This window comes from Sinohyriopsis cumingii, chromosome 8 (genome assembly GCF_028554795.1).
Source record: "Sinohyriopsis cumingii isolate HCF-2022 chromosome 8, ASM2855479v2, whole genome shotgun sequence".
NCBI classification, from domain to species: domain Eukaryota; kingdom Metazoa; phylum Mollusca; class Bivalvia; order Unionida; family Unionidae; genus Sinohyriopsis; species Sinohyriopsis cumingii.
In genome coordinates, this window is record NC_142968.1 from 125,034,858 (window position 1) to 125,061,310 (window position 26,453).

Here is a 26,453-nt window from a genome sequence, read left to right on the forward strand (position 1 = left end):
TGCATGCTTAAATACCAAAGAGTGAGAGGTTAAAAAATATTATTCAACGCTGCTCCTAGATGGACAGTCCCATTAAACACATACCCAAACATAAAACTACTTAACCAAACTTATGAATAACAAAATATGGTTAATACATTTATTTAAGGTAATACTGCAGAAAGTACCTTTTAAAAATGAACAGTTACGTAATTTGTGCTGATTAAATGTCTAAATCGGTACAGGCGTCTATATATATATATATATATATATATATATATATATATATATATATATATATACACGCCTTGTAAGTGCCACAGAACATATTTGTCAGTTCTATAGACATCGATAGCCTTGTGCAAGTCATTGTTTAATCGACTGGCATGTGTGTTTGAAAGTATAAAACTCTTATTATAGCGTTTCTCTTTTGGTGGTTGAGGGGCTATTGTAGAAATGAATATGCTTTGGCGATTTGCAGTAATGCGCCGTACCGAAGTTGCCATACTCTCCTAATATCAATAAATACCTCATGTACCTTGTGTGCAGGAGTGTTGATAAACCCGCGCGATGTATAAGTAGATTTAGATGGTATAAACAGGTAGGCTCTGCTTAGTTTAACCAACAAAAACACTATTTGATACCTGAATAATAAACTAGTATATCAGGTGACATCACTTTCTCTAAGAATCAGGTTGATTATGATATTAGACAGTACGTATTCGTGACGGTTTACAAATATTAAAAACATTCTCATTAATGCGACTATTCATACGATTTGTTCTCAATGATCTGAAATACTGTGACAAGCCAAGATTAACTATTTATAGTAACCAGTCGGAAATTTGTTCACTAATAATAACATTCGTTAACAGTTTTACCTCTCTGTCTCTCTTTTCTCTCTCTTTCTCCCTCTCTCTCTCTCTCTCTCTCTCTCTCTATATATATATATATACATATATGTACCTTATGACATAGAATATATTGTAATAAATATCAGACGGTACGTTGTAGAGAACGAATACCATATTGGGAAGTAAGTGCCTTTTGCAAAATAAATATTTTTAAAATGTGTGACTTTATGAAACTTGTGGTTTGCTTGTGGTATCAATTTAAGGTGACAAGGGAAACATATGTATATATTTATAATGAATGTTAGATGTATGCCTTCATTAGGCACATAAAGAAAGAAGTTTTAATTCTGTTTAAATAATTAATAGTTTAATTTTGTTGTAGCGCACCCTAATGTTAATGAGGCAGCTATACAGTATAAGTGCATGATCGAACTTTTTTATGTCTTAATTTTTCATCGCCACTCTTAGCTTAGCATGTCATGATGTGCCTAGTATTTTCAGTGAAACATGAGCTATTCCCATCCCAACAATTTTCATACTCTATGCCATACATGCTTTATTTATAACATATGTAGACGTATAGGAAATGAATCGAATGTCCTAAGTGTCTTTTCTATCGAACTTGGCATATAGCTCCATTTCTTATGTATAGTCATAAACGAAGTAATGTTGTGCTTCTTTCCGCTAGATTGCTTTTTTACTATGCGTATTGAGGGACGTATTTTTTAAATTCATAAAGCAAAACATGTCTGGAGAGAAGGTAAAGGAAACACAAAAGAAAATACTCTCTGGAAACAATGTTTCTGTTATTTTCTGAGGTGATAACGTATTCCAATTTGACCATATCCAACTAGTTTATTTTTTTAGATTTTTTTTTTCTTGTGTTTTTTGTTTTCATTTTTGGGACGGAAATGAAGAAAACAGAGCCGGTTTTGCAAATTATATTAGAAAAGGTTATCTCTTTTATTCGTAAACGTTTTTGTACAGTCTTGTGGTGTCCTGGATGCGGTTTGATAAACGCGAGCATATAATACCACATTTATCTGTGTAAACTTGTATGTTCTGCTTAGTTTCTTTCCGCAAGATTATTGTTTTAAACTTAGTTACAAATGTAGACATTTTCAAAATTCAGAAAGGAAAGCAGGTCCGGAGAGAAGGTAAAGAAAACCAAAAGTAAAATACTCTCCAAAAACTATGTCATTTTTTATTTTGTCAGGGAATAACGTAAGGCATTAAGACTCTATCCAGTTGTGCGAATATTTCAAAGTAAAGGTCTGTGGATACGTAATTAAAACAAAGACCAACGTTGTGTTTGATTCTGGCCACTTTCGTGACTTTGTATTGAACATGAATGTTACGTAGTGAACCAAACGTTTGTTATGTATTTACAGCATAACATAACTATTTGTACAAAGTCTATATAATAAAAGTGTTAAGAAATGGAACAATGAGACATACCGTATTACAAAGAAATATTCTGAGGCTGCAACCGCCATAAGCAGAAGTACAGCAGATAGAGACTACTGTATATCTGGCAGCCACAAATGGTGGGTGTGGCAAGGAAAAAAAGTAAAAACAAAAATGTTAATGTTGATCACTATCAAAGCGATTGCATACCAGATTCCAAAGCTGGTTATTGTAGGTCCAATAATACATGCATCGAAAGATTGGTCCCTCGAAGAAGCAGTATACACAGGTAACGGGGCAGTGGCCTATAACATAGAGTCAAAAAATATTTTGCCCAAACATGCAGAGTCTAAGGTAAACTTATATCGATAAAGACAGCATTGCACCTATTAGAGCCAAGTTATATTCAGCGGAGAATCCTGTAGGGCTAGGGTAGTAGAGCACACTCATACGCCCCGGTAGTTATGCTATATCCAGAATGTATTTAGGTTTAGGAAGAAACTTTGAAGCGGATATGCATCCTTCATGAATGCGCTGTCTGTCTTCAGGTGCTTGTAGAAAATCCTCATACGCCTCTGGCGGTCGAAAGGGCAAGTATACACAGATTATTCCGGATAGATTGTATGTCGCCCCAGCTAAGCATATTCGATGCCCAGGGATCCAGGTATTCGGAAACCACACGACCCGAAAGAGAATATAGCACACACTGCGGAATAGCGATCATTATGAAAAGGGAATTAAGTATTACAAAGCTTTGACCCTTTTGCCTAACCTTATGAATTTCTTAGATGCATCTAATTTCCAGGGGCCTAATTCCGTTATTTGGTTGTCACTGAAACCTTGTCTGGCCGTCTCTGTATCGGTCCCGATTCTGAACCTATGGGACTGAAATCAAAGCCGCAAAAGCAAAGCGCTCTTCTAAGTTCTGTACTAAATTCTTCTCTGGAAACTGGTTGCCCAATTTGGTACATAAAAAAGGGTCCTGGAATATTACCGCTAAGGGTTAGGTTCGATTGTAAATGAGCTATCGGACATGTGACAAGATTTTCGTGGGCAGCAACGTACAAAAGATATGATTGCCCCTAGCTGTGTTTGAATTGTTGAAAAGTGATTGAAAGACGCTTGTGAGAAAAGTGACCTGATATAATTGTATCAAATTAGTATTGTGTTGTTCAATTGTTTGCGCTGTTATCTCTCATATCCTAAGAAAAGCAGAAAAAGCCAATGTAAACATGGCCGACATACATTGACCTATAAGCTTATCCATACATCTTTGTCAATTGGTAAACGTACATTATGAGATTTGCTTTGTGAATGATTTGAATGAGTTTTTGAATAAGGAAAGAGGATAAAGGGTGTGTGAAGCCATTAAGTTTGTGTACATAGCCTACTGCAGAAACAAAATTGGATATGGAAGATGCTGTATATTTCTAGTTGATTAAGCGCGTTATGAAAGAGCAAGATTGGCTATTGAAATTTGGAGTAAGAATTCTGTCAAGGTGTCTATGTATCTAATATATAGCGTCCAAGCCCGCTTATATGTGCTTTAAGTAGCTGATGATGGATTTAAGCAAATGGTCAAGCATAGATTCTAGCTGAGCAAAGTTGGAAGAAGCGGAGTGCAATGAGAGTATGAATCCGCATAGCTGGCCATATCGTGGAAACTCGAAACTTGTTGTCGAGCAAGAGCATCGGCGAGTTGGTCATGAAAACGAATTACATATTTTGCCTTGAACAAGATATTTAATCTAAGGCAACAGAGTACAAATTTTCGAATGAAATGTATGATTTGTGTGTCTTTAGAGGACTGCTTTTTTATGATTTCAAATAATGCTAGACTGTGAGTGTGGAAACATAAACATTTATTAGATAAGTGATCTCGTCAGACCTAAACTGCCAAAATGATGGGGTACACTCCTGAAAGTGTTATATTTTGATATGCCCATGTTTTATCTCAAAGTCGATAGAAACAATGTGTATCTAGGACCGCATCATAACCAACAGAGGCCTAGGCATCTATGTACAGGTCCAAAGAGTCGTAAGTTATCCAAATATCAGGTAAGAGCACAGATCTGCCGTTAAGCCTGATAAAATGGTTTACCAGGCCCTTAAGCCTTCTTTGACTCTATTTTGTATTCTAGTGTGGTGATTCGGTTTGAGATGCCAATTGTCAAGTTGATGTGTAGCCTGAACTACTGTGCACTCAAAGTTAAGAATACCTATCATGTATTTCAACTCCTTAGGGGTGATTTTATTTACAGCCACACATAACTGTATGAGTTTATTACATTGTTCTACCTTGTCCATGGGAATGTAAATCTCCATTCTCACGGAATCGAATTTGTTTTCAAGGTAGATCATGGTTGTGGATGGGACAAATGTTTTATCCGCAGCCTTAGGAACGACGATATTGGCACATACAGTAAGGAAGTGATCAAGCTCATACTCGATTTGGGCATCTAGTATTAAAAAGAATTGCCCAAATATTTGTCATATGTGTTACTGATCACTTGTTGTTCGCTATCCTTTAAAGAGAATTGATAAAGGTCTCAAATATGCGTGAACTGGACGATCAACCCATTGGTAATCGTTTTTTTTTTAATACTACCTGTTCCGCCACAAAAAGAATAAACTAATATAGCATGAGCCAAATAGGAAGAATGCTGAAAGCATTTGATATTCCTGTTTTGACCGTAAACACCCCTACCCATCTGCTTTATACTCATGATCGCATTATCAATAACTTCGTCGATAACTGCTGATCGTTGAGTTGGAATTCCATTCTTAACCGACTAGCCCGGTGGGAAGGAGAGATGATGAATTCGTCTGAAAGACCCATGAATTTTCTTCTCGACTACACCCATGAATAATATGTGTAAATAAACTGGGAAATGGTTTATACGAAAAAAGCCCTTCAAAGCGACTCGCTGCCAATGCATTCTGTAGCTTTGCGTTAGTAATTAGTGACTTGAGTGAGCCGATTTCAGATTCTTACATACGTGTGTGTGTCAGAGATCGTGTTGATAACAAAAAGGCTTGTGGCGAAGGAAAATATAAAACACGAGCTAACAAGCTGTTATGTTTAATGCCGTGGAATACGTGGTACATTCCACAAGAGTTCATCAAAATACAGCTTAGGTAAATGTGCAATACCTGATTGAAGTAAGGTCTGGTGAAAATGAAATAAAAAGTAATTAAATATCTCTTAAAGCGCGCATTGCATACTGGAACGGGTAGATAACGCTAGGAAGAGAACTGCATTAAACATCAATTGTAACTGGAAGAGAGAAGCTGTCCCGGCAGCTACAAAGATGTAATGTAAAATGACGTTGAAAATCAATATATGTCGATATTCGTGATACAAACCAAAATAAACAAACATTGATTTGCAGAAATGTGTCTGCCAGATATTCTTCTTGTATTATATAGTAAAATAAATGCTGGATAATAAAAAAAACTACGTTAAAGTGCACACTGTTTGATAGATAATATGCATGAAGAATGAACCATTGGTTGAATTGGAAACTATTAGCATCAAGTTAAAATCAAATATGTTGCTTTAATATGCCTTTGAAAAGCGCCGTCTTACAATACGCGAAATGTACATGTTGCACCCCACACTATCGTCAATGTCCTATGCAACAAGGAGATAAATCTTGAAAATCGTAGACTAGGAAATTTTGCAAATTTAAACAGTTGAGCAGAATCCACTATAGTATAACTTAAACAGTTAGAGGACCAATAACGTATAGATGTACAAATTACATGCTGGAGACTTAGAACTTGCTGGGGAAGATTAATGAAATAGAGCATGTCATGAATGGAACTCTTTAGTTGTTCACACAAGAGAATGAGACAATTTAAATTGTGATAGAGACATAGTCAAATACAATTTTAGAGACTGTATAGGAGACCTGCTTAAGTCTATTGCATTTTGGATTTCATTTCCGACAAATATATTTCGCAATTCTTTCATAATTTGTGTGGTTATTACAATCATTTGTTTTTCAAGAGTCCTGTAAATTATTATCCAAATAATGAGGCAAAGATAACCCGAATAACGACAATTAATTTTTTTTTCAACAAGGATAAAATTTATTTAACAAAATCATCACAATTGGCAATTCAAGAACACTCATTAACCCTTGCCTTTATGTATGTATATCATGTCAATATGTTTTAACATGAGTATCACTGATAACATTGATTCAATAAATCTTTATGCAATATCCGATGTGCTGTGGTTGACACATAATAGAATACAAATCTCGTAAAACAATACACTATCCAAGAAAAATAAATATATGGTGGATCCGTTGATATGAACAAGATCATTTATGTTAATTTCCAGTATTCCTCCTCAATTATGTTACTTCAAATAGTATCATTTTGTTTCTAGAAACATTTAAAACTCAAAGTTTAATATCGTCTTGCAAGTACAATATAGACTACATAACATACATAAACATACGCATATAAAACTGCATTTTTAAGGTAAAGAAAAAACTTTTACAACTGATAGTTTTCAGTTTGTCAGTTTCTTGAACTAAGCGACATGCAAAATGAATCGTTTTAGATAACATTCTTTATGCAGTTCAATAAATGATCTTAATAATTTAAGATAATGATGTAATATGTATCCTTGATAGCTCAGTGCATTGGTTTTTCTGATGAAAATTTCCAATTCCAACTGCAGACATTTCCACGTTGCGCAGCTTATTCCATGTCTTTAGATTATTTGAACTATTAATTGTATCCCACTTTTTTGTAGCTTTCCATCATTTGGTTTCAGACCAGTGGATGTTTCTCGCTTAAGCTTAGTCTAATACTATCTGTGAAGTGTACCAAGTAAGTTCTAAGTTGGATTATGTCAAACTTTTTCCGGTTCCTGAAATTTCAAAATATATATATATATATATATATATATATATATATATATATATATATATATATATATATATATATATATATATAGATAGATAGATAGATAGATAGATAGATAGATAGATATGTGTGTGTGTGTGTGTATGTATGTATGTATGTATGTATGTATGTATGTGTATATATGTGTGTGTGTGTGCGTGTGTGATACATGACCAAACATGACACAATAATATTTATTATTATGACGTACACGGTACATTCTATAAGCTATAATATAAAGACGAATGCACGTGTTCAGTCGGCACATAATTTAAAGAACTAAGCTTAATACCTGTCAGGATTCATAAACCATCACGATGAATTACTCTATGCACGGTCATCTTTTGTTGCGCTGTATTACGAATAATCTTATATGTAATGAAACCTCTCATGTAAAAAATGTCAGAATTATATTTGATCCTTTAATTGCAGATACTGAGAAAGAACGCAAGGACGGATCGATAAAACGTATCAGCAATATCAACACCAAATGTATAGTTCTTTTGAAATCGATATGTCACTCTCGACAGTAAACTCTCATTACACCAACGTGTAATGAACATAGTGAAGACTGCCTCTCGGGAACTGAGATGCATCAGCTCCATTCGCAGTTTGTTTTTGGTTGATCCCACGAAAAAACATTCGTATTCCATTGTACTTTCAAGATTGTATTATTGTGATTCATAAATATCTACTTCGATTCGATATCTACTACAGAAACTACAATAACGTACAAACATGGTAGCACATATCATCATTAGAGCACGAGTACCACCCACCACCCTGCTCTGCAAACATGTCTTGTTACCCTGTAGATTAAGAATCAAACACAAAATATAGTCATTATGCTACATTTGGTGCACTGGCCCCAGTCCGATATACATAGTTCACCTCATCAATGTGTACACCTCATCTAGAAACTTACGTTCATATTCGGACACTCACATTCGCATTGTGATCACTACTAAACCAAAATCATGGACAACGTTCATTTGGGAATCAGGGTCCAGCTACGTGTGATGAATTGACTATATATCCTAGACACAATGACACTGTAACCTCACTCAAGTGTGCTCTAAAACTTAAATATTTCGACTACATGAACAGACCTAAAGACTAAATAATGTTTACTTCCTTAATTATTGTTCGCATTTTGTTCTTTTGTGTAATTGCATGGTGACTGGAAAAAACGTATACGAGACTAGTGTAGTGGTAGAGAGAAGAACATGGTTATAAGTACTTCTTGCAATATTTTTATTATTTGCGCAAGTAACGCAGCTTGGGTAAATGATATTTTGTATAGTGTAGTACGTCCTAATCTTGCAGAAAATATTATGGTACATGTGCAACGTCGCCTGTACGATTGCTTAACTTTACTCAGAACATTTTCTTGGTCTTCCGATATTTGAATTGTTCTGTCATCATGAAATTGTTTATTATGCGATTAACGTGTGTATCTGTCTAGAATCACTTTGCTGACGTAGAAACAAACCCAGACAATATTATGATCCAATGAATAGTTATAAAAGTAGAGGTAATTCCATTTGGAAAAATGTTATTACAATATCCTAATTGGTTTGTGACATTCCCAACAATAATTAATTTAACGCAAATTTGGCTTTACATGTTTGACCAAGTATAACTATTGTAAAGATATTATTTAACAATTATTCGTCACTACTTGTATCTGACATTCACATTCTGTCTTTACGTCTATTTCAATTTTGTTTCTGCGACGAATGCCTTTTATACTTGGTGAATATTATGTCACCAAATGAAACAATTATAAACTCATCATAACACTAGACTCAAACATAGAGAAAGATTTTTAAAATATTCTCTATAATAACATTGTTAGAAATACAACATAAACTACTGAATATAAAAGATCTGATTAAATAATGCTACATACATTTAATTAATTTAATTTCGACACTGCTCATGTCTATCGTAGGAATGCAGAAGAATGTCACCGTGGTACATTATACTGGATATCAATTGGAATTGTATCACTATGCTTGGATATTTTATTTGGAAAACAAATATCGTTTAACCCGTTTAATAATAATTAGTTTTCATATTACATATTATACGGCTTACCACTATAACACTTTTGTATTCAGAAACACGACCCAGTTATTCCAATATTTTGTAATTAAGGGCACTATCGTATTCGACATAGTACTTTTCTACTAATTTTGTTTCGTTCAAACAACACGTTAACACTATATTGTTCAACTTATTAAAACAGCCTACATTTGACAATTCTGGTTACTCTCGTGTTTAAAATGTGAAACTTTCATACAAATAATGCTAATTATGGGCACACATGTGAAATATGTGTTAACCTCTTTGTGTCTTCTTCCCTGTTCGGTTTCATCGGGCTTTTGTGCTACATTGTCAGTTCCCTATGAGAAAATTTGACTAAATCAGTGGTTCTATTTGTGTGGGATTATTACTTGCAGAACCTTTTCATATCTCCTTTCGTTGCCGTATCTAAGGATTGCATTATATATCGTACGGGACAAGCATGTTTCATGATAAGAACGATATATAATCTCAAGATGACGTACAATCTTTAAAATGCTGGTTTCATGTGATGCTCTCGTAATGGGGCTATCAGATGGAAAGTGCTACATTTTCCCACCTCAGTGCATCTTAATGTAATTTAAAAATCTAAAGTGTGATTCCTCCCAGTTGACTTCGGTTTCCTTCTGGTGTCTTCCAGAGCTTATTCGTGTGTTACATATTGCACCTATTCTTCATTTTATGTTGCAAATTCAGTCCGAATTCTCAAGTCCATTAGCAATAATTTATTAAGTTATCCTAATGTAAAATGGAGAAGTAAACTATTTCAGTAGACTCAGAGTATATGTCAGTCAGCGTGCAACCTTTTTAATGGATCCGAACTCTCTATTGGAGATTAGCTCTTTAAACAAGATTACATACATTCAGCTACTTATAATCATCTAATATATCTGCTCAATTTTTGAACACTCCTATTTGTAACCCCTTAGTAATTCAATGGTGGCTGATTATCATGGTGAACCTCTAATCAATATGTGTTGACATTTTAATTTTGTTTGCAGGATAATATAATGACATTAGCAAATGACACAAGCAAATGTAATGTACTTTGAAATAAACATATTGTAATTGATACGGATTTCGCTAAATAATATGTACACTTCTTCATATTTAGTGATATAATTATCAGTTAAAATGGCTATACATTTGCAAACGGCTTGCACTAAAAAACGTAAAGACATTTCTTATAAATAGTATATAAGCAAGCTAACGCAAACGACCTTATAATGTTTACGCCAGTTTGTTTATTGTCTTGCAAAATATGCATATATCGATTTTATGCTGGTACATGCTATGATCTAACAAATTGTCTGTGAAAAATCAAGATTTTATAGCATTTACTAAGAACGCAAGACAAAATAATGTGCTGCTGTGTTAAAGCGTAAAAGCAAACTTAACCAATTTTCACATCAGTTTGATCAACCAACGATCGCGTGACAAGAACTATATATGCAACATATTTGCGTCTTACCATTTAACTAATCCTATCAACCATTTACATTTACATATATTTATACTGTTCACAATTAATAGCGAATAACTTGTTACTATGCATTCGAAAGGTTTGTGTACTCAATCAGAATGAACTATTTAAACTTTTATATCTTAAATTAGAGTGTCTATTTCTTACTTATTTTCAACGCAAAGATTTTGTATCACAGTTATTGACATCGGCTATATTCCTCCTAATTTAGACATCAAACCGTGATTTTAACTTTTCAATTTCCAACACTCTTCCCCCATAATTAGTCATATATATATATATATATATATATTAAGTATATTTGCAAAACGTAACGAACGCTTTATGCATGGCCTATTCGTTCACTGTATGCTACATTGGATATTATCCTCTAGAAAGCTAGTTATAATCATTTCCAAAAGAGGAATAAGTGTACTGTACATGGATTCACCAGGACAGATGCTTTTAATATAAAAGGTAATGAATGTTCCATTTTGAAAGCTGTTATTTAACTGAAGGATATCAACTGGGTAATATGAACTATTAGCGTGTCACATTCCACAAAAGAAGTCAGCATGCAAATTGCTAAAATGGACACTTGTATGTTAACCAAAGGTATGTTATCACTATAATCAGTAATTTTCTTACATATTTATTTCATTTTGTAAAATGTATGATGATAATCTGTACATTAGATCCTCTGAATCGAAAGTATATTACTTATATTAGGCGCGAATTTAGCCATACAATATCCCAAACCATGCATATGTTATTTTCATTTTCTAAAAATAATTACGTATGATCGAAACATATAGATTTCTTCCAGGCACAAGACATTTCCTGAACGGTCCGAATGACGCTGCACAGTGGATAGTCTTATCTTTACGTTTTAATGTCGTTGCCTGATGAATACATTTAACATTGCTCAATGCTTAACACATATCCAAGATGATTGAGAGAACACATATTATGATTTTATTAGGGACGATTATATAATCAAGTAGTTCAGTGATACCTAGCACAATGTCAATAGTTTCACATGTTTAATACAACTGCTTTTCCTGTAGATTTAACAATGAATAAGAGTTGATATGTCCCAAATCAATTTGATCCAGAGTGATTTAATTCTTCTTACACGATAGAAGTATCGTTTTGTTCATTTGATGCTATATGCTACAAATACAAGATCCAAACTTTAGGACTCACTTATCATGCTCATCAGGGAATGAAGTTTCTTTCATATATTTCAGTTGGTAAAATGACATTATCACAAATGGGTCATTAATTCATATGAAAATACCAATTTGTTTCATGGTTTGTGTAGTTTTAAATATTTGGACGTTTTAACAATACCTAAAATGTCAATATTTTCAGCTAAAATCTCCAAATAAATTTTTATTTTGGCAGTAGCATGCCCCATACACGTCTAAAACTATATTTCTCAATTTGCAATAAAATGATATGTGGAAAGAGCATACGCTTTGTGTTCTTTATGTGCAAAATAAGAAATATTATAACTAAAATCAAATGATGTAGCCCTGGCTCGGTATTAATTGCCTTAACAATGTCATACAAACTTTATCTAAATATGTGTCAAATTCATTTGCAATTTGATTCCATTTCTAAGAAATAATTTACACTTGTAAGCGTGGAATTTGTACCCTTTGGTGCCACCATAGTAAAATAATGTGCATATATGCCTCGCATCTAACAAGTCCAGGAGATTATCTGGGTTCTATTTCATACCTCATTATTCCATTATGAATGTTCAAATCAAAATCACGATTGCATAAGCATTACTCCAGTTATGATTCCATTGCTTACCGCGGTCCCATAGATCTGCAAAATTCAAACCACCCGTTGTTCCTGTGCCCTTAGAGGTATCTCTAGGGTGAGAAAAACATATTAGATTAACAAACTTTTAATCGTGTAGTGCTTGCATACAAGTGAAGACTTGGATAAATTCAAAGCTGTATATTAATGTCATATATATATATATATATATATATATATATATATATATATATATATATATATATCATATGCTTATGTAGCATGTTTTAGTATAAAGAAAAATATTATAATTGCAGCATTTGCAGGCATTATTTAGTAATAAATTATAATCTTCATCATATGATACCACAATAATACGCATATTAGCCTACTTTTGTACTTAATTCCTCTATATGTTTAGCGATTTAGGTATACACGCATGCAATATACCTAGTTATCAGAACAATTGATTTTCGTAGTATCATATTCAATTCAAGAGATAAAAGAGTTTCACCTTTCAATATATTTATATTTGCGGTATATGTATCACAAAAGGAAAATCTAATGGTGAAATCGGTTTGCGTTTACTACAGTGTGGTTTGCTCAAGGTTTCAAATCACCTTAAAATAATACAGAAATTTATGGGTAGGTCATGTGATGAAAAAGGTTAAAAATGTAGGAACAAAAACACAAAAAAATCACCTCCAACATTCTACACAGAATCAGGCTTCTTGTATATGCCTGATCTAGAAAGATTATAATTTTACAACTAAATCATCATTTCATTTGTAAGGGACATTTTTGCTAAGTTTTGTGTATATTTTAAGAATAATTTGTGGTGTTGGAAGAACCATATCTTGTAAATATATCAAATGGTGCTCCCCATTTCTCAATAAAAGATGTGTTGAAATTGCATACTATTGAGATCCAAAATCGTAACATAAGAGGTTATGAGATACTTGTGAGATATCAGAAAATATCAAATGGCACCGACATAATTTGCTTTAATAATGTGATTTACGCTTTAGAGCAAAACGGATTGTTATACAATCATTTGTATTTTGATTTCCAATCGTCAGTGGGATCTGTTGACAATGGTACATTTTGAAACATTAAGCCTTTAGAGTTAAGAATTAGCGCAAGTCAAACCTTTAACCGGACAAACATTTCGATGTAATCTTCACAATATCACTTTGTGTCATCTTTGACGGTAAAACAAATTATTTTGCTTGGAAAATAAATCAGATGTGTCCCACTTAATAATATCTGTCAAGAGTGACTAAACACCGCATGCGTCGTTTTCTCACTATCAGAGTACCACAAGGATGAAAAAAACTCATTAAATTAAGAATATTAGAATCAGACTATAACACTGCATATATATTAGTTGCCTTCACATTGTCATACACACCATGGAAGAAGAGTTCATAAAATCATGTGTATTTAAATTCCAGTTTGAAACAAGATATTTCGGTTGTTGAAGGCAATGCATTGTAGAATGCAATCTCTTCATAGCCAGCCATTCTGCGTGTGTCTCAAAATTAACCAATGAGGATCCTCACATTATTAATTACCTTATCATCTAAATGGACAAATTAAGCTCTTTTAAATAGAAAGGGACAAATTTCCGAGTAGATAATGTATGTCAAGAGTGAGGAACCATTACTGCAGCTATGCTGATGCTGCCAAAATTATGGACATAGCTCCATCAGGTTGGAGAAACTAAACAACATGTAGCATGCTACTTACTCTGTACCAGTACGAAGGGATGATGAAAACTTGTTATGTTAACAACATTGAAATCAACCTTTGTCTTTATCGAAGTGAAGTTATATTATAAGTTTCATTAACCTATTTTTCACATATTCACATACTAAATGACATGTATTTTTCGTAAGCAAACATCCAACATTTCTATGGATGCCTAAAGTATGCCTATAGCATCAAAACAATTGCTTTCTTTCTTTATAATATTTCAATGTATCACTGCGCTGAATAAGGCCGATATATCTCTCGTCCATTTTGACATAACTGAATCCGAGGCGTTAATGATAAACTTAGGTAGGTCAATATATTTTGCACATATTAGCGATTGGCATGATGACAATGTACCAAAACAATTAAAATATGTTAAGCTGCATCATCATTAAATGTTTGGATTTTGAATAAAATAACTGCAATTGGTATTGCAAGTGTTAATTAATTCCTCGACCGAAAAACATCTCTTTGGTTTGACATCCTATTAAACAGTTCAATTGTTATTTATATCCATATTATGTGTTTGACATTTGTCCATGATTGTAGATAGTAGGGGTCATTTGTAAACAAAAAATTATATATCTAGCCTTCGTCCATGATATTATACTTACAGATAATGTAAACATGTTGACGGCGTTTTAACCTTAGACGATTCTCGAAGACGTGCCTGTTTTTTTTTTTTTGTTTTTTTTGTTTTTGTGTTGTTTTTTTTAATTTGTAAGGTATACTTAAGTTGTTTAATGATATTTGAGTTCAAGGTCTACCATAAAATATTTTAAAGCAGAACTGGTTTACGAATTTGATTGGAAAATAATCCAAATTCTGGTCACATTATTGTGTCTTTTGATTTTACGTAAGGTTATTTTGAAAACAAATAGATGACATTCCTCCTTTACGTTCTGATATAATTTGAGATGAATTATTTATTAACAATTATTCATTGAGATTATAATATACTCATCGACATTTCGGTGTAGATCACTATTTTGGGATTATTGTGAATTTATACAGGAACATTCTGATTATGTAATTGTTCTTATCAATACAATTGGCAAATCAGCATATTCACAACAAACTGGATTTCGTTTCAGAACACTCGATACCTTTGGACTTGTGATAGAACTTTTAGGATAATTAAGGGTTTAATTCTCAATACTGTAAGTTCCTTTTAAATTTTCACTTTGTATTCTATGGAAATAAATGATGTGCTGAATTTTGCTACACCTATTTGTTTTGCTTTTTCTGTTGTTTAGTATAAGACCATAGAGTACTATCACAATACATATTGTTTTCTTATATTTATGCTTTATTCTGAATGAAAAAGCAACCATCGTCACTGCTTGAAACATCTTTCAAGGCAACGACAAGCAACAGCGTTTTGGCTCAGTGAGTGTGCGGATGGTGGTACATACCACAGACAGTAAATCAAACACAGGGACACAACACACACATATACATTTACACATGCAATCAAATATATATATATATATATATATATATATATATATATATATATATATATATATATATATATATATATATAGTTAATATACTGTTTTTTTGTGGGGTACAGTAGCAATTACAATATACTTAGATATTTAAACTTAATCAATATGCAAATTTTGTCTTCGATTTGTTCCGTTTAAATGCACTTGGTAGCTAGCTCTTTAACTTATCAGCAACACTTCACAAAACTTTAAACGCCTACCTTCTTGTGTTTGATCTGTTGTATTCAGCACGTCTCCTGTAACACAAATGCAAGAATTATTATCAGGTTAAATAATACTGATGCGTCATGTCCTACAGTTTGCATCTGTTATTTATATACGAGTTGTTGCAGCCCCTATTACAAAGCAAACTAACATGTAAACTTGGAAGTTTAGATTACTGCTGCCCGACACTTACATATGACCTGACATGACTATCATATTCTCCAGATATCTTTGCTAAATTGCTTGCGATTATTCTTCAATATTCTACAAAAAAATACGGAACTACAAATTAAAATCTATAAGGTCAGCTATTATAATATTTAGCAAGAACGGAAATTCAAATTGTCAGCTGTACCTAATACTCGGCGATAAGATAATTAATGGAACTGATATCGTTAATCACCTATGAATAATACAGGATTGGTCACGTGCAAGGCTTGCAGAACAGCACGAAATTTCTATTTTGGATTCTGCACATTTTGTAATGGACACCTTAGACCTATACTCCAACACATCCGAAAGTTTATATCTGATCATCGTGATTCCAATCTTTCTATACAGCTGCGAACTTTGGAATGAGCTTTTAAAAGCAGAATAAACTAATGGAGATGAACAGGTTGGAACATTATTTAGCATAAGGAATTTCTGGATTCTCTGAACAAACTCGGAAAATTATTCACATCCTCGTCATCGTATTGTGTCCTTCGATATTATATGTGGTTCTGAAGCAAACAAAGATTTTTCATTCCTACGTTCAGTTCAGTTGCGTTAAAGGTATAATTTTAAATAAATTATTTAACACTTATTCGCTGGAATTACAAAGAGGTTATTGACATGTTGGTCTACATCACTATTTTGGCATTATTAATATTTTGGATTATAGAATTGTGATACAGCACATTCAACACTGGAAATAATTTCAGGACACTCAATGCCCTTGGGATTCTGATAGAACGTTTAGAATTACTAGGATTTAATTCACAATACTTTTAGTTCCTTTTAAGTTTTCAGTTTGTATTATAGGGAAATACATACATACATACATACACACACACACACACACACACACACACACACATATATATATATATATATATATATATATATATATATATATATATATATATATATATATATATATATATATATATATATATACTAAACAAGTTGGTTTTGCTTTTCTGTTACTTAGTTTAAGACCATAGGGTCGTAACTTAATTAACACTGCCTTCTTATATTTAGGTTTAAAGGAACTCCTATACTCTATGTCAGGGATGCACATAACCTTCTGCACAGTTGGGAACATTAACAGAGACAAGTAAACGTGTGAATGATTTTGTTAGGGACCTCAATAGGGTACATTTGTAGGTTATTCGCTCAGTGAGGGTATCGGTAATGATAACTACAACAGACAGAAGAACAAATATAAGGACATAAACACACACAAACATGTATGTATATATACATACATACATACATACATACATACATACATACATACATGCATACATACATACATACATACATACATATATACATACATACATACATGCATGCATGCATACATACATACATACATACATACATGCATACATACATACATACATTGCAATTACAATATAATTAGATGTTTAAATTTAATTCATATACGAAGTTTGCCGTGCATTTGTTTTGCTAAAATGTACTTGGCAGCTGAATCTTTAACTTTCAGCAAGACACCAGGAATGTTTGAACGCCATCCTTTTTCACCTTGATCTCCTGTATCTTGTCTTGCTCCTTTAACAACAATTTAAGAATTAATATCAGTTTTAATAATAACGAGGCCTGCTGTCCTCATTGTTTGCAGCTGGTATGAACAAATGCAGTCAAATGTAAGTCAATGCTGAATCTGATAAGAATCACTACTGAAACCGAAGTTTGTCGCGGATTCGTTCTGCTTGACGAGCTAGTTTGCTAGCTTATTAGCAAGATATTTAAAATGTTTGAACGCCTACCCTTTTCACTTTTATGTCCTGCATTCGGCATTTCCTTTGTAACAAAAATGCAAGACTTGCAATCAGTTTTAATCACGATCTTAAGTACAATCATTGTCCCCTTTAATATTTAATCAGCCTCTGGAAAACCAGATCACTGACCTGTACCTTCTAACTAACTAAATTCAAAATTATAATTAATTTTTTTCTCTTTTCAAGGGGACACGGTGCTGTTACTCTCGGGAACACATTCCTTTTTGTCTTATATCCTTTTGTGTTTCCCCGAAAATATCAGAGAAAAATATATTCGTTTAGAGTCAAGTCAATAATTATATAATATGTTTGTCATTTAGTTTCAATTTGTATCCCTTTCAGTGCGTATATTAGTTTTCGTGCCTTCATTTGTTTTAGCTTCTTGCTCTCAATCAACATAAAAAATCAAACAAATCTTCCGGACATTTTAATCACCCGTCACTTTAAAATTTTAAAACAAGCCTTTATTATTGGGCTATGGACTGTAAACATGCATTCAAACATACGAACAATTTCATAAATATTGCAAAAGTTGATTGTAAATTTGGAAAGCATCATGAGATAAATCAGGCCTATGGCATGTGTGTATATAACGGATATTCGAATCACATCGTCTGGTCTTGTAAATACGGACAAGTTGGGAGAAATCAAATAAAGTATTTTGTAATGAAAATTTATATGTGACATGTATTTCGATGAAATGGAGAACGAGAAACATCTCTCGGATACCCATTTTACATTAATGATATTTAAATGTTCCGAATTTTAGAGTTCTGCGCAACAAAGTTCTTTTTTACGAACAGCAGAACCTATACACACTTTCTCAGTCTGGTTATCCAAGTATTATTTAATATAATTTGTATGTACCATTTGGTGTCTCAGCGATTTTCTAATAACTGACTTTGGCCAATAAGTACCTGGAGCTAAATCAAGGCTGCAAGGAGGGTATTGCAAAGTATAGTTGCTTTATTCCTTCAGGAAGTCTGTCAGGAAGGCGAATTTGCCCACAGGTAATATATCGAAACTTCGGGTACTGGTACTTTGGCAACAACAAGGAGGCATACAGATATCCAATCCCAGTGTATGTCCCGGGTACATGACCGATCGGGGACGTTTGCATCAAATTTGTATTTGTTAATTTGTATTAACCTCCCGCAACATCCGGACTGCCTCGAGCGACTTTAATTAATTAATCCTGATATGGGAATAAAAAATGCAATGTTTGTGTCATCGCCAGTGCCCCACTTATCGATATGTCCCTAGTACATGTCCCATATATGAGAAAATGTTTAGCAGATGGCAAGCAGTTTATGTTTTGATCATACGTCAAAACAAGTAGGACCTATCTTATGTAAACGTTCCTGGCACTCGAGCGTCTCATTTGAAGAAAGAAAAACAAATAATCATCAATGTTACTTTTAGCTGGTGCTATCATATGAATTGTACTAAATTGTATCTCTGCATATTGTTTTCAGCACACTGTTGTCCTTTTTACGACATTGAATTTCGACAAAATAATTAATTTGACCAAAACCTAAAGGGCTTGATAACATATTTAATATTCAACGACTTTAATCAAATAATGTATGGTAATCCGATTAATTATTTTCACCTCAATTAATATGATTTGCAGCATGTTGTTATATACGCTTTATGAACATTCATCCGAAGCCAATTGTTTCCTCAGAATAAATAAAGTATCATAGAATGTGATAAAAATGAACTGCCCAATATTTAATTTCACCCGAATCATTGTTATCAGACATTTCCATCATAAAGCATATGGTATCAATTTGTTTTATGCAAATTAAATATCTACACAGGTTTTAGAAAAGGCAATTTATGTTAAGACAAAGAGTAGAATGTTGTACTTAGAACGCAAAAACCTACACGCAAAGGTATATATTAGAAAGAGGAATATAATGCATAATAAACCAATATCAAAGTATGATACGCTTGAGGCAGGAATCGAACCCGGATAATCATACCCATTGCTTAGCTCTCATGTGCAAGCGTCCTTACACATACGGTCATGCTTCTTTCAAAAATCAGAAACAAGGTCAAATATAATGACTCAAAGATGTACGATAAGTCATTCGAAAAACAAGCTGAATGTAACACTCAGTTATATGCTAACTGTTATATGCAAACTGAACTTACTTTTGCAGCTGCACCCGTTCTTTTTATACACTCTGTAAATTCCAAATGAAATAACCAGCCCCAGAGCTGCACCCTGGAGAGAAATGATGGCAATGTGCATGTCATCTTTACTGCCGTCAGAACTTAACTGAATCTTACTTTCACCAGTACCGGACTGAGCAAGACCTGTAAATGTGACACCAAACATGGCTTGAAATCGCTTATCTGGTTAATGTTGCCCTAGTACTAATGTGCAACAGACGCGGGTGAAGAACAGTGGGTAAAGTAACTGATGTCCATTGTATTTGGTCTAATTTTATTTTAGTAATTATTGAACACTTTCTAAGTAATCAACCAAAATGTTTCTATTTTTGCTATGAATGGGATCGATATTGTTTAGATCTTTTCAAGCAAACATGATATATATATCATGTTTGATGACATCACGTAGGGGTTTACGCAAAGAAGAATGCGTCAAAACAACTTCAAACGTGTATAAACATCCAATAGATAAGCCTACCACATGTTGAGAATGGTATGATTTCCTTAACTTTTTATCACCTTCTATGAAGCATTATTTCATTATTTGTGGAAACGGTATATAAACGAGGGATGAAAAATGAAATATCTAGATCTACATAATACTTAGATCAACTCACACAAACGTTAATTACCGTCTATAGCACATATGTATGTTAATATATAACACTGTCACTGGAACGTAGAAATACACAAATGGACAAACGGATATGTATATATATATATATATATATATATATATATATATATATATATATATATATATATATATATATATACATATATGTCTGTCTGTGTGGGTGTGGGTGTGTGTGATTTTTTGTATTATTGAAACATAAATATGTTAAAAACCTTATTTACAAAAAATAGTTTAATTATTTCTCTACCCGATGTAGGAATCGAATGGTGGATATAAGAATTTACTGTTCATTATATAATGTCCTCACTCATTACTTAATGACGAATTTTGCAATGTTTTAGTCCACACTGTCATGCCCCGCAAAAAGTACATGATATACAATGTTGTCTGAAAAATAAAGTTCAGCATTTGAAACGAAAGTATACCTGAATTTAATTAATGGTTCGTAAAAGAGGATGCTTAAATACAAGCGTTTAGAGATTATACAATTTTCGATTTGACCAGAAAATAATCTCATTTTGATTGACTCTTACACAAATACAATTTCTACCTGATTTCTAGTGTGTATGAAATTAAATTTCCCTAAACTTTATAAATAGATATTCATTACCTTAAAGCTTGAATAGTTCCTTAAATTTTCTAAGCCCTAAGCATATTCATAAACTAACTGCAACACGAAAGTGAGTTATACTGAGGTTTCTATGAAAATAATATATCATCAGTACGATCGTAAAAGAAACAAAGACCTGTAAAAGTATACTGATTAAAATGCAAACATATTTCAGAAACCGTTTCCACAAATAATTTTAAATCTTCTGCTAAATCATCATAATGTGAAAGTAGGTCTTAAACATAGTTTAGTCAAGATAGTTTGGAACAGGTAATGATGATGCTGTACATCTTTACAAAAAGAACAAACAAAAAATAACGAGATTGATTGATTGATTGATTGGATGATTGATTGATTGATTAATTAATTGATTGATTGATTTATTTATTTATTGATTTATTGATTTATGGTATTATTACTGCGCACCAGCACTGCTAGGACATTTAGCGACATCAAAACGTTATATGTAGGATAATTTAAAATGATGAATGTTTCGTATCGACCAGCGATAAAAAACCAAGTAGTCAAAATCAAAACGATAAGATGTAAATGGTAATATAAAAAACCTCCCGATCAACAGGGAATGTAAATGGTGTATGTCAATGAAGATTAAGATGAAAAGGTATTGAATATGAAGGACGGTATTTTCATTGCATACAAATTCTGAAGGTGATAGCATAAAAGTTATATCTTAGAATAAATTTTTACTTCTCTCAAGACTTTATAATACAAGAGACTTTTACTGTATCAGAAAGTTCCTTTATTTCATAAACATTGTAGTACTGATAGCGCGTAGGTTGAAGGTCAAAACACTAGCTACTCCCTACGGATGGTTCTATAAGAAGGGGTCAATTTTCTTAGGGTTGGCTTGATTGCATCAAATGTGTTATTCACTTCATTATTCCATAATGCCTGCCACTTCTAACGTAAAGATAAACACCATAATATTAAAAGTATGGACCAAGCATGTCACCTTTCCGCTATTAAGCTAATTGTGTACTGAAGAAACGATAAAGATCACCTTTTCAGAAATTGTTTGACTCAGTATTCGATAAATAAATATATTTAAAATTGCAATTTGAAAACAAAATAAACGAAAGTGTCTTTGAACCTCATATATGAAGAAACTATTCGATCCTTGATCATTCTTAATTTCTAGCTCAGATTACATTAGTAACAAGATAACCGGGTGGGATTTCGGATTTACAACAGAACACTTTTGATGTTGATACAAATACAATATTTAATGACGAATGACTTGAATGAGAAAATAATTATGACATTATACGTGCGTATAATATCCAAATAATGAATCAATTAACATAATCCGCACGAATTTAATAATGGAAACACAAATGTTATGGTTCAGCTTCACAGCTGCTATGGTCAACTTCTATGGTTAGCTCTGCAGCTGGTACCACGTCGACTCCTATCACTCCGATAACTGTTATAACTGATCACTGTGGTCAATCTGGTCACTCTGGTCGCCTTAATCAGCTATACAGCTGCCACTCAGATCAGCTCTACAGCTGTGATTCCGATCACTCTGGTCGGCTCTATAGCTGAAGATGTGCAAATCCTTAAAGTAGTCCGCTTACTGACAAGACGTTCCGTAATGTAAAGATTTTGACATACGGTGAGGTATTTATACACAGACTATGCCGCAATACATCGTCAGTGCGCTGGAAGTATTCGGTTCTTCCCATCGAAAGCACTTCGCACATGCGGCATAGGATGAACCGAACTCACTATTTTGAAATATTTGTACAATATACATAAATCAGCCTCGGGTATCGTTGTACACAAAAAACGAGACCAGAGTACATGTATTTAATAATAAAAAAAAGGATTTATACAAATCCGTGACAATATCTCACCTCTTAAAAATGTGGTAACACGTGTAGAAAAATCATGGAATGTGAATATAAACAATTGTTAAAACATTTAATCTTGAATACTTAACGAAAATAATCTGCTCATTACACCCTACTTAAAAAATCAGCACCCACATTTTCTGACCCTCGAATCGCCTCGATTCGGAAACTATACGGTTGCAAAGACAACGTCCATCGCATCAATCTTGCGTTGGCGACCTTAGCCTTGTTCAAGTATAAGAGCGGCTGCTGTTTCTGTTTTAAAGCGTTAAATGCTTTTTCCTGGCATACCCCCTACGGAGAACTTTTTTTCAGTTGCCCTTTCCTATTCACATCTGTTAATGGGCTGGCAATAGCCGCAGAATTGGGACAGATTTCCTGTAAAATACAATCAAACCTAGGAAAGATCTTACTTGTTTCTTAGCTTCTGGCCTAGGTGTATCTCTTATTGCTTATATGTTGTCAGGGTGAGGTTTCAACTGGACTAATCCACTTACAATATGCTCCAAACATTCTAGGTTAAAATACCCTATACTACATTTTGTGATCCTAGCTGAGAGATTGGCAGCGTAAAGTCTATCGAAATGATGCCTTAATACCTTAACATGTTCATCCCAAGCATAGGCATAAACAAAGATATCATCTACAAAACTGTCGAAGTTTTCCATACCGTTTAACAGTTTGCGCATGAGACGAACGCTCGAAACACTGGCGTTGACTAAACCGAAAGGCAAGGCTTTAAATTGATAAAGACCTTTGGGAGTCGAGAATGCAGTTAACTCGAAGGCATTATCAGTGATTGGTATCTGCCAATATCCCTTGGTGATGTCTAACTTGGAAATGTATTTATGAACCGCCAACTCTGAAAATAAACTTTCTATGTCTGGCTTTGGTTCTCCATCAAACACGGTGATTGTGTTCAGTTGCTGAAAGTCAATGCAAAAAGGGCTTGTCTTATTTTTCTTTCTGACTAACACAACGGGGGACGAGTACGGGGAACTGGAAGGTTCGATCACTTCCTGTGATAACATTTTCCCCACTTTTTCGTTGATTGTTTTCCGCGCATTAAAGGGTATTATATATCCTTTAATCCTGATCGGCTCAGAGGTATTCAACTTGGTCGAGTTGAATCAATCCAATACGGCCTGGTTTGTCCGTAAGCACGTCTGGGTGTTGGGACAAAACCTCCAAGATCTGCATAGACTGACCCTAGGATAAATCCTGGCATACATTGATCTGGTCTACATTCTTTCCCTCAAATAGTGATAATGATGAAAACAAAGGGACAGATGTACAAAACATCTTTACAGTCCCAAAAACACACTTGGTATTAAATACCCCAACGATTAGCCCACGGCTAAAATATTACATGTGTGGAGTTACACACTCCGTCAACAGAACACTTGGCTACCAGTCACACTGGTCAATCAAGCAGTCAGTATTCCAGGCTGGTCAATCAAGCAATCAGTGCACACCAATCTCGGTCAGCAGCGCCTGATCATCTGCTACTCGACCAGAAGCACTGTTTACTCAGCTCTACGGCTGCTATGGTTCAACTTCACAGCTGCTATGGTCAGCTTCTATGGTTAGCTCTGCAGCTGGTACCACGTCGACTCCGATCACTCCGATAACTATGATCACTATGCTCACTCTAGTCAATCTAGTCACTCTGAATACTTCAATCAGCTACACAGCTGCGACTCATATCAGCTCTACAGCTGTGACTCCGATCAATCTGGTCAGCTCTACAGCTGAAGATGTGCAAATAATTAATGTAAACCGCTCACTGACAAGACGTTCCATAATGTAAAGATTTTGACCTATGGTGAAGTATTTATACACAGACGATGCCGCAATACATCGTCTGTGCGCTGGAAGTATTCGGTTATGCCCATCGAAAGCAGTTCGCATGTGCGGCATAGGATGAACCGAACTCATTATTTCGTTTTCTTTGTACAATATACATAAATCAGCCTCAGGTATCGTTGTGCACAAAAGACAAAACCCGAGTACATGTACTTAAAACACTAAAAGGATTTATAGAATTCCGTGACAATATTTGTAACTATATTACACTCCTAATAATTCAAATACATTGAAGACCAACTTTTGATTCTGAAAGTGATAGCGGATATGTATCTATTTTTAAACAATTAAATTGTTTAATAGTATCATTTCAAGAGGTTAGTGAGTATAGAAATATGGTCCCGCACACATGCATAAGAAAGAGAATCTGTTAAGTTTGGTAAATACAGCCGAATTCAGTGAACACTAGACTCTACGTTCACAAAAAATGTCACAATTCTTGATACGAAGGATCTCTAAAACGATCGGAATATTAGCGTTCTCAGTCTTATAATCCCATTAAGAGTCATTGTGTATTCACTTTTGGGCATGTTGTGCGTACACTGGAACGATCACAACCATCTCCATCGATAATGTTCCACAACTTTTGGCAACACTGGAGACGTACAATATCCAGTGTGAAACCTCGGCATCAGGCATAGGAACTTTGACAACAGGGCCTTTTTAATCGCCAAAAAGTGTGGATAAGCTCTCTTGACTACCTCCGATAATTGTATTGCCTCTAGTTAGTTCTCCGATCCAAACCTTGTGCTTCAAATATATTTTAGTATATAAAACACATCGGTTTACTGCCCGTAATGATAAAAATAAATTCGACCGTGCATCGATAATGTTTATCAATTACCCTTATTATAACCACATCCCGCTCATAAATCTCGGACAGAGATCGTGGTCATCCGCCATAATTTCGCCACCATCTTTAAAACTATGAAACCACCATGCAGTTAGAAGATATGGCATAAACCTATATTGTTAAACATAATGCAAGTCGGCTGAGATATGGGCCAGAGGATATCACAAGAGCGCTCGGATTTCAGAGTATGCTCTCGCTCAGTAGCAGATTGTTTCCTTTTTTTTTCTAGTCAATGTCATTCACATACGTTACGTTACACATATTTATTTGTAGGTGTCTGGCTTGCTATAGGTGCAGCTGCAAATAATTTAATAGATTGTTCACCATATAAGACTGAGGTCTGGCACTAAGAGTCCACCAAGTGTTTAAACATTTTGCTGTACAAATTGTCACAAGATGAGGCTGGGTTGGGACTGAATTTGTGAAGAAATCCAAAGCAACTTTTTTAATAAGATGTTTATTTATAAACG

The 26,453-nt window shown here is 33.9% G+C and overlaps 1 protein-coding gene across 3 annotated transcripts in view; it reads right to left on the reverse strand.

Moving 5' to 3' along the window:
- Positions 1-6,307: 6,307 nt before the first annotated feature.
- Positions 6,308-26,453, reverse strand: part of LOC149794578 (uncharacterized) — a 72,032-nt gene continuing 51,886 nt past the window's right edge. For all 3 annotated transcript variants that reach the window (XM_089968863.1, XM_089968861.1, XM_089968862.1), the window contains 4 exons: positions 20,123-20,287; positions 15,953-15,988; positions 12,538-12,599; positions 6,308-7,128 (listed from right to left, as the gene is read on the reverse strand). In XM_089968863.1, coding sequence (XP_089824989.1) covers positions 12,562-12,599; positions 15,953-15,988; positions 20,123-20,287 — 239 coding nt within the window. In that variant the 3' untranslated portion in view covers positions 6,308-7,128; positions 12,538-12,561. The remainder of the gene's footprint in view (positions 7,129-12,537; positions 12,600-15,952; positions 15,989-20,122; positions 20,288-26,453) is intronic.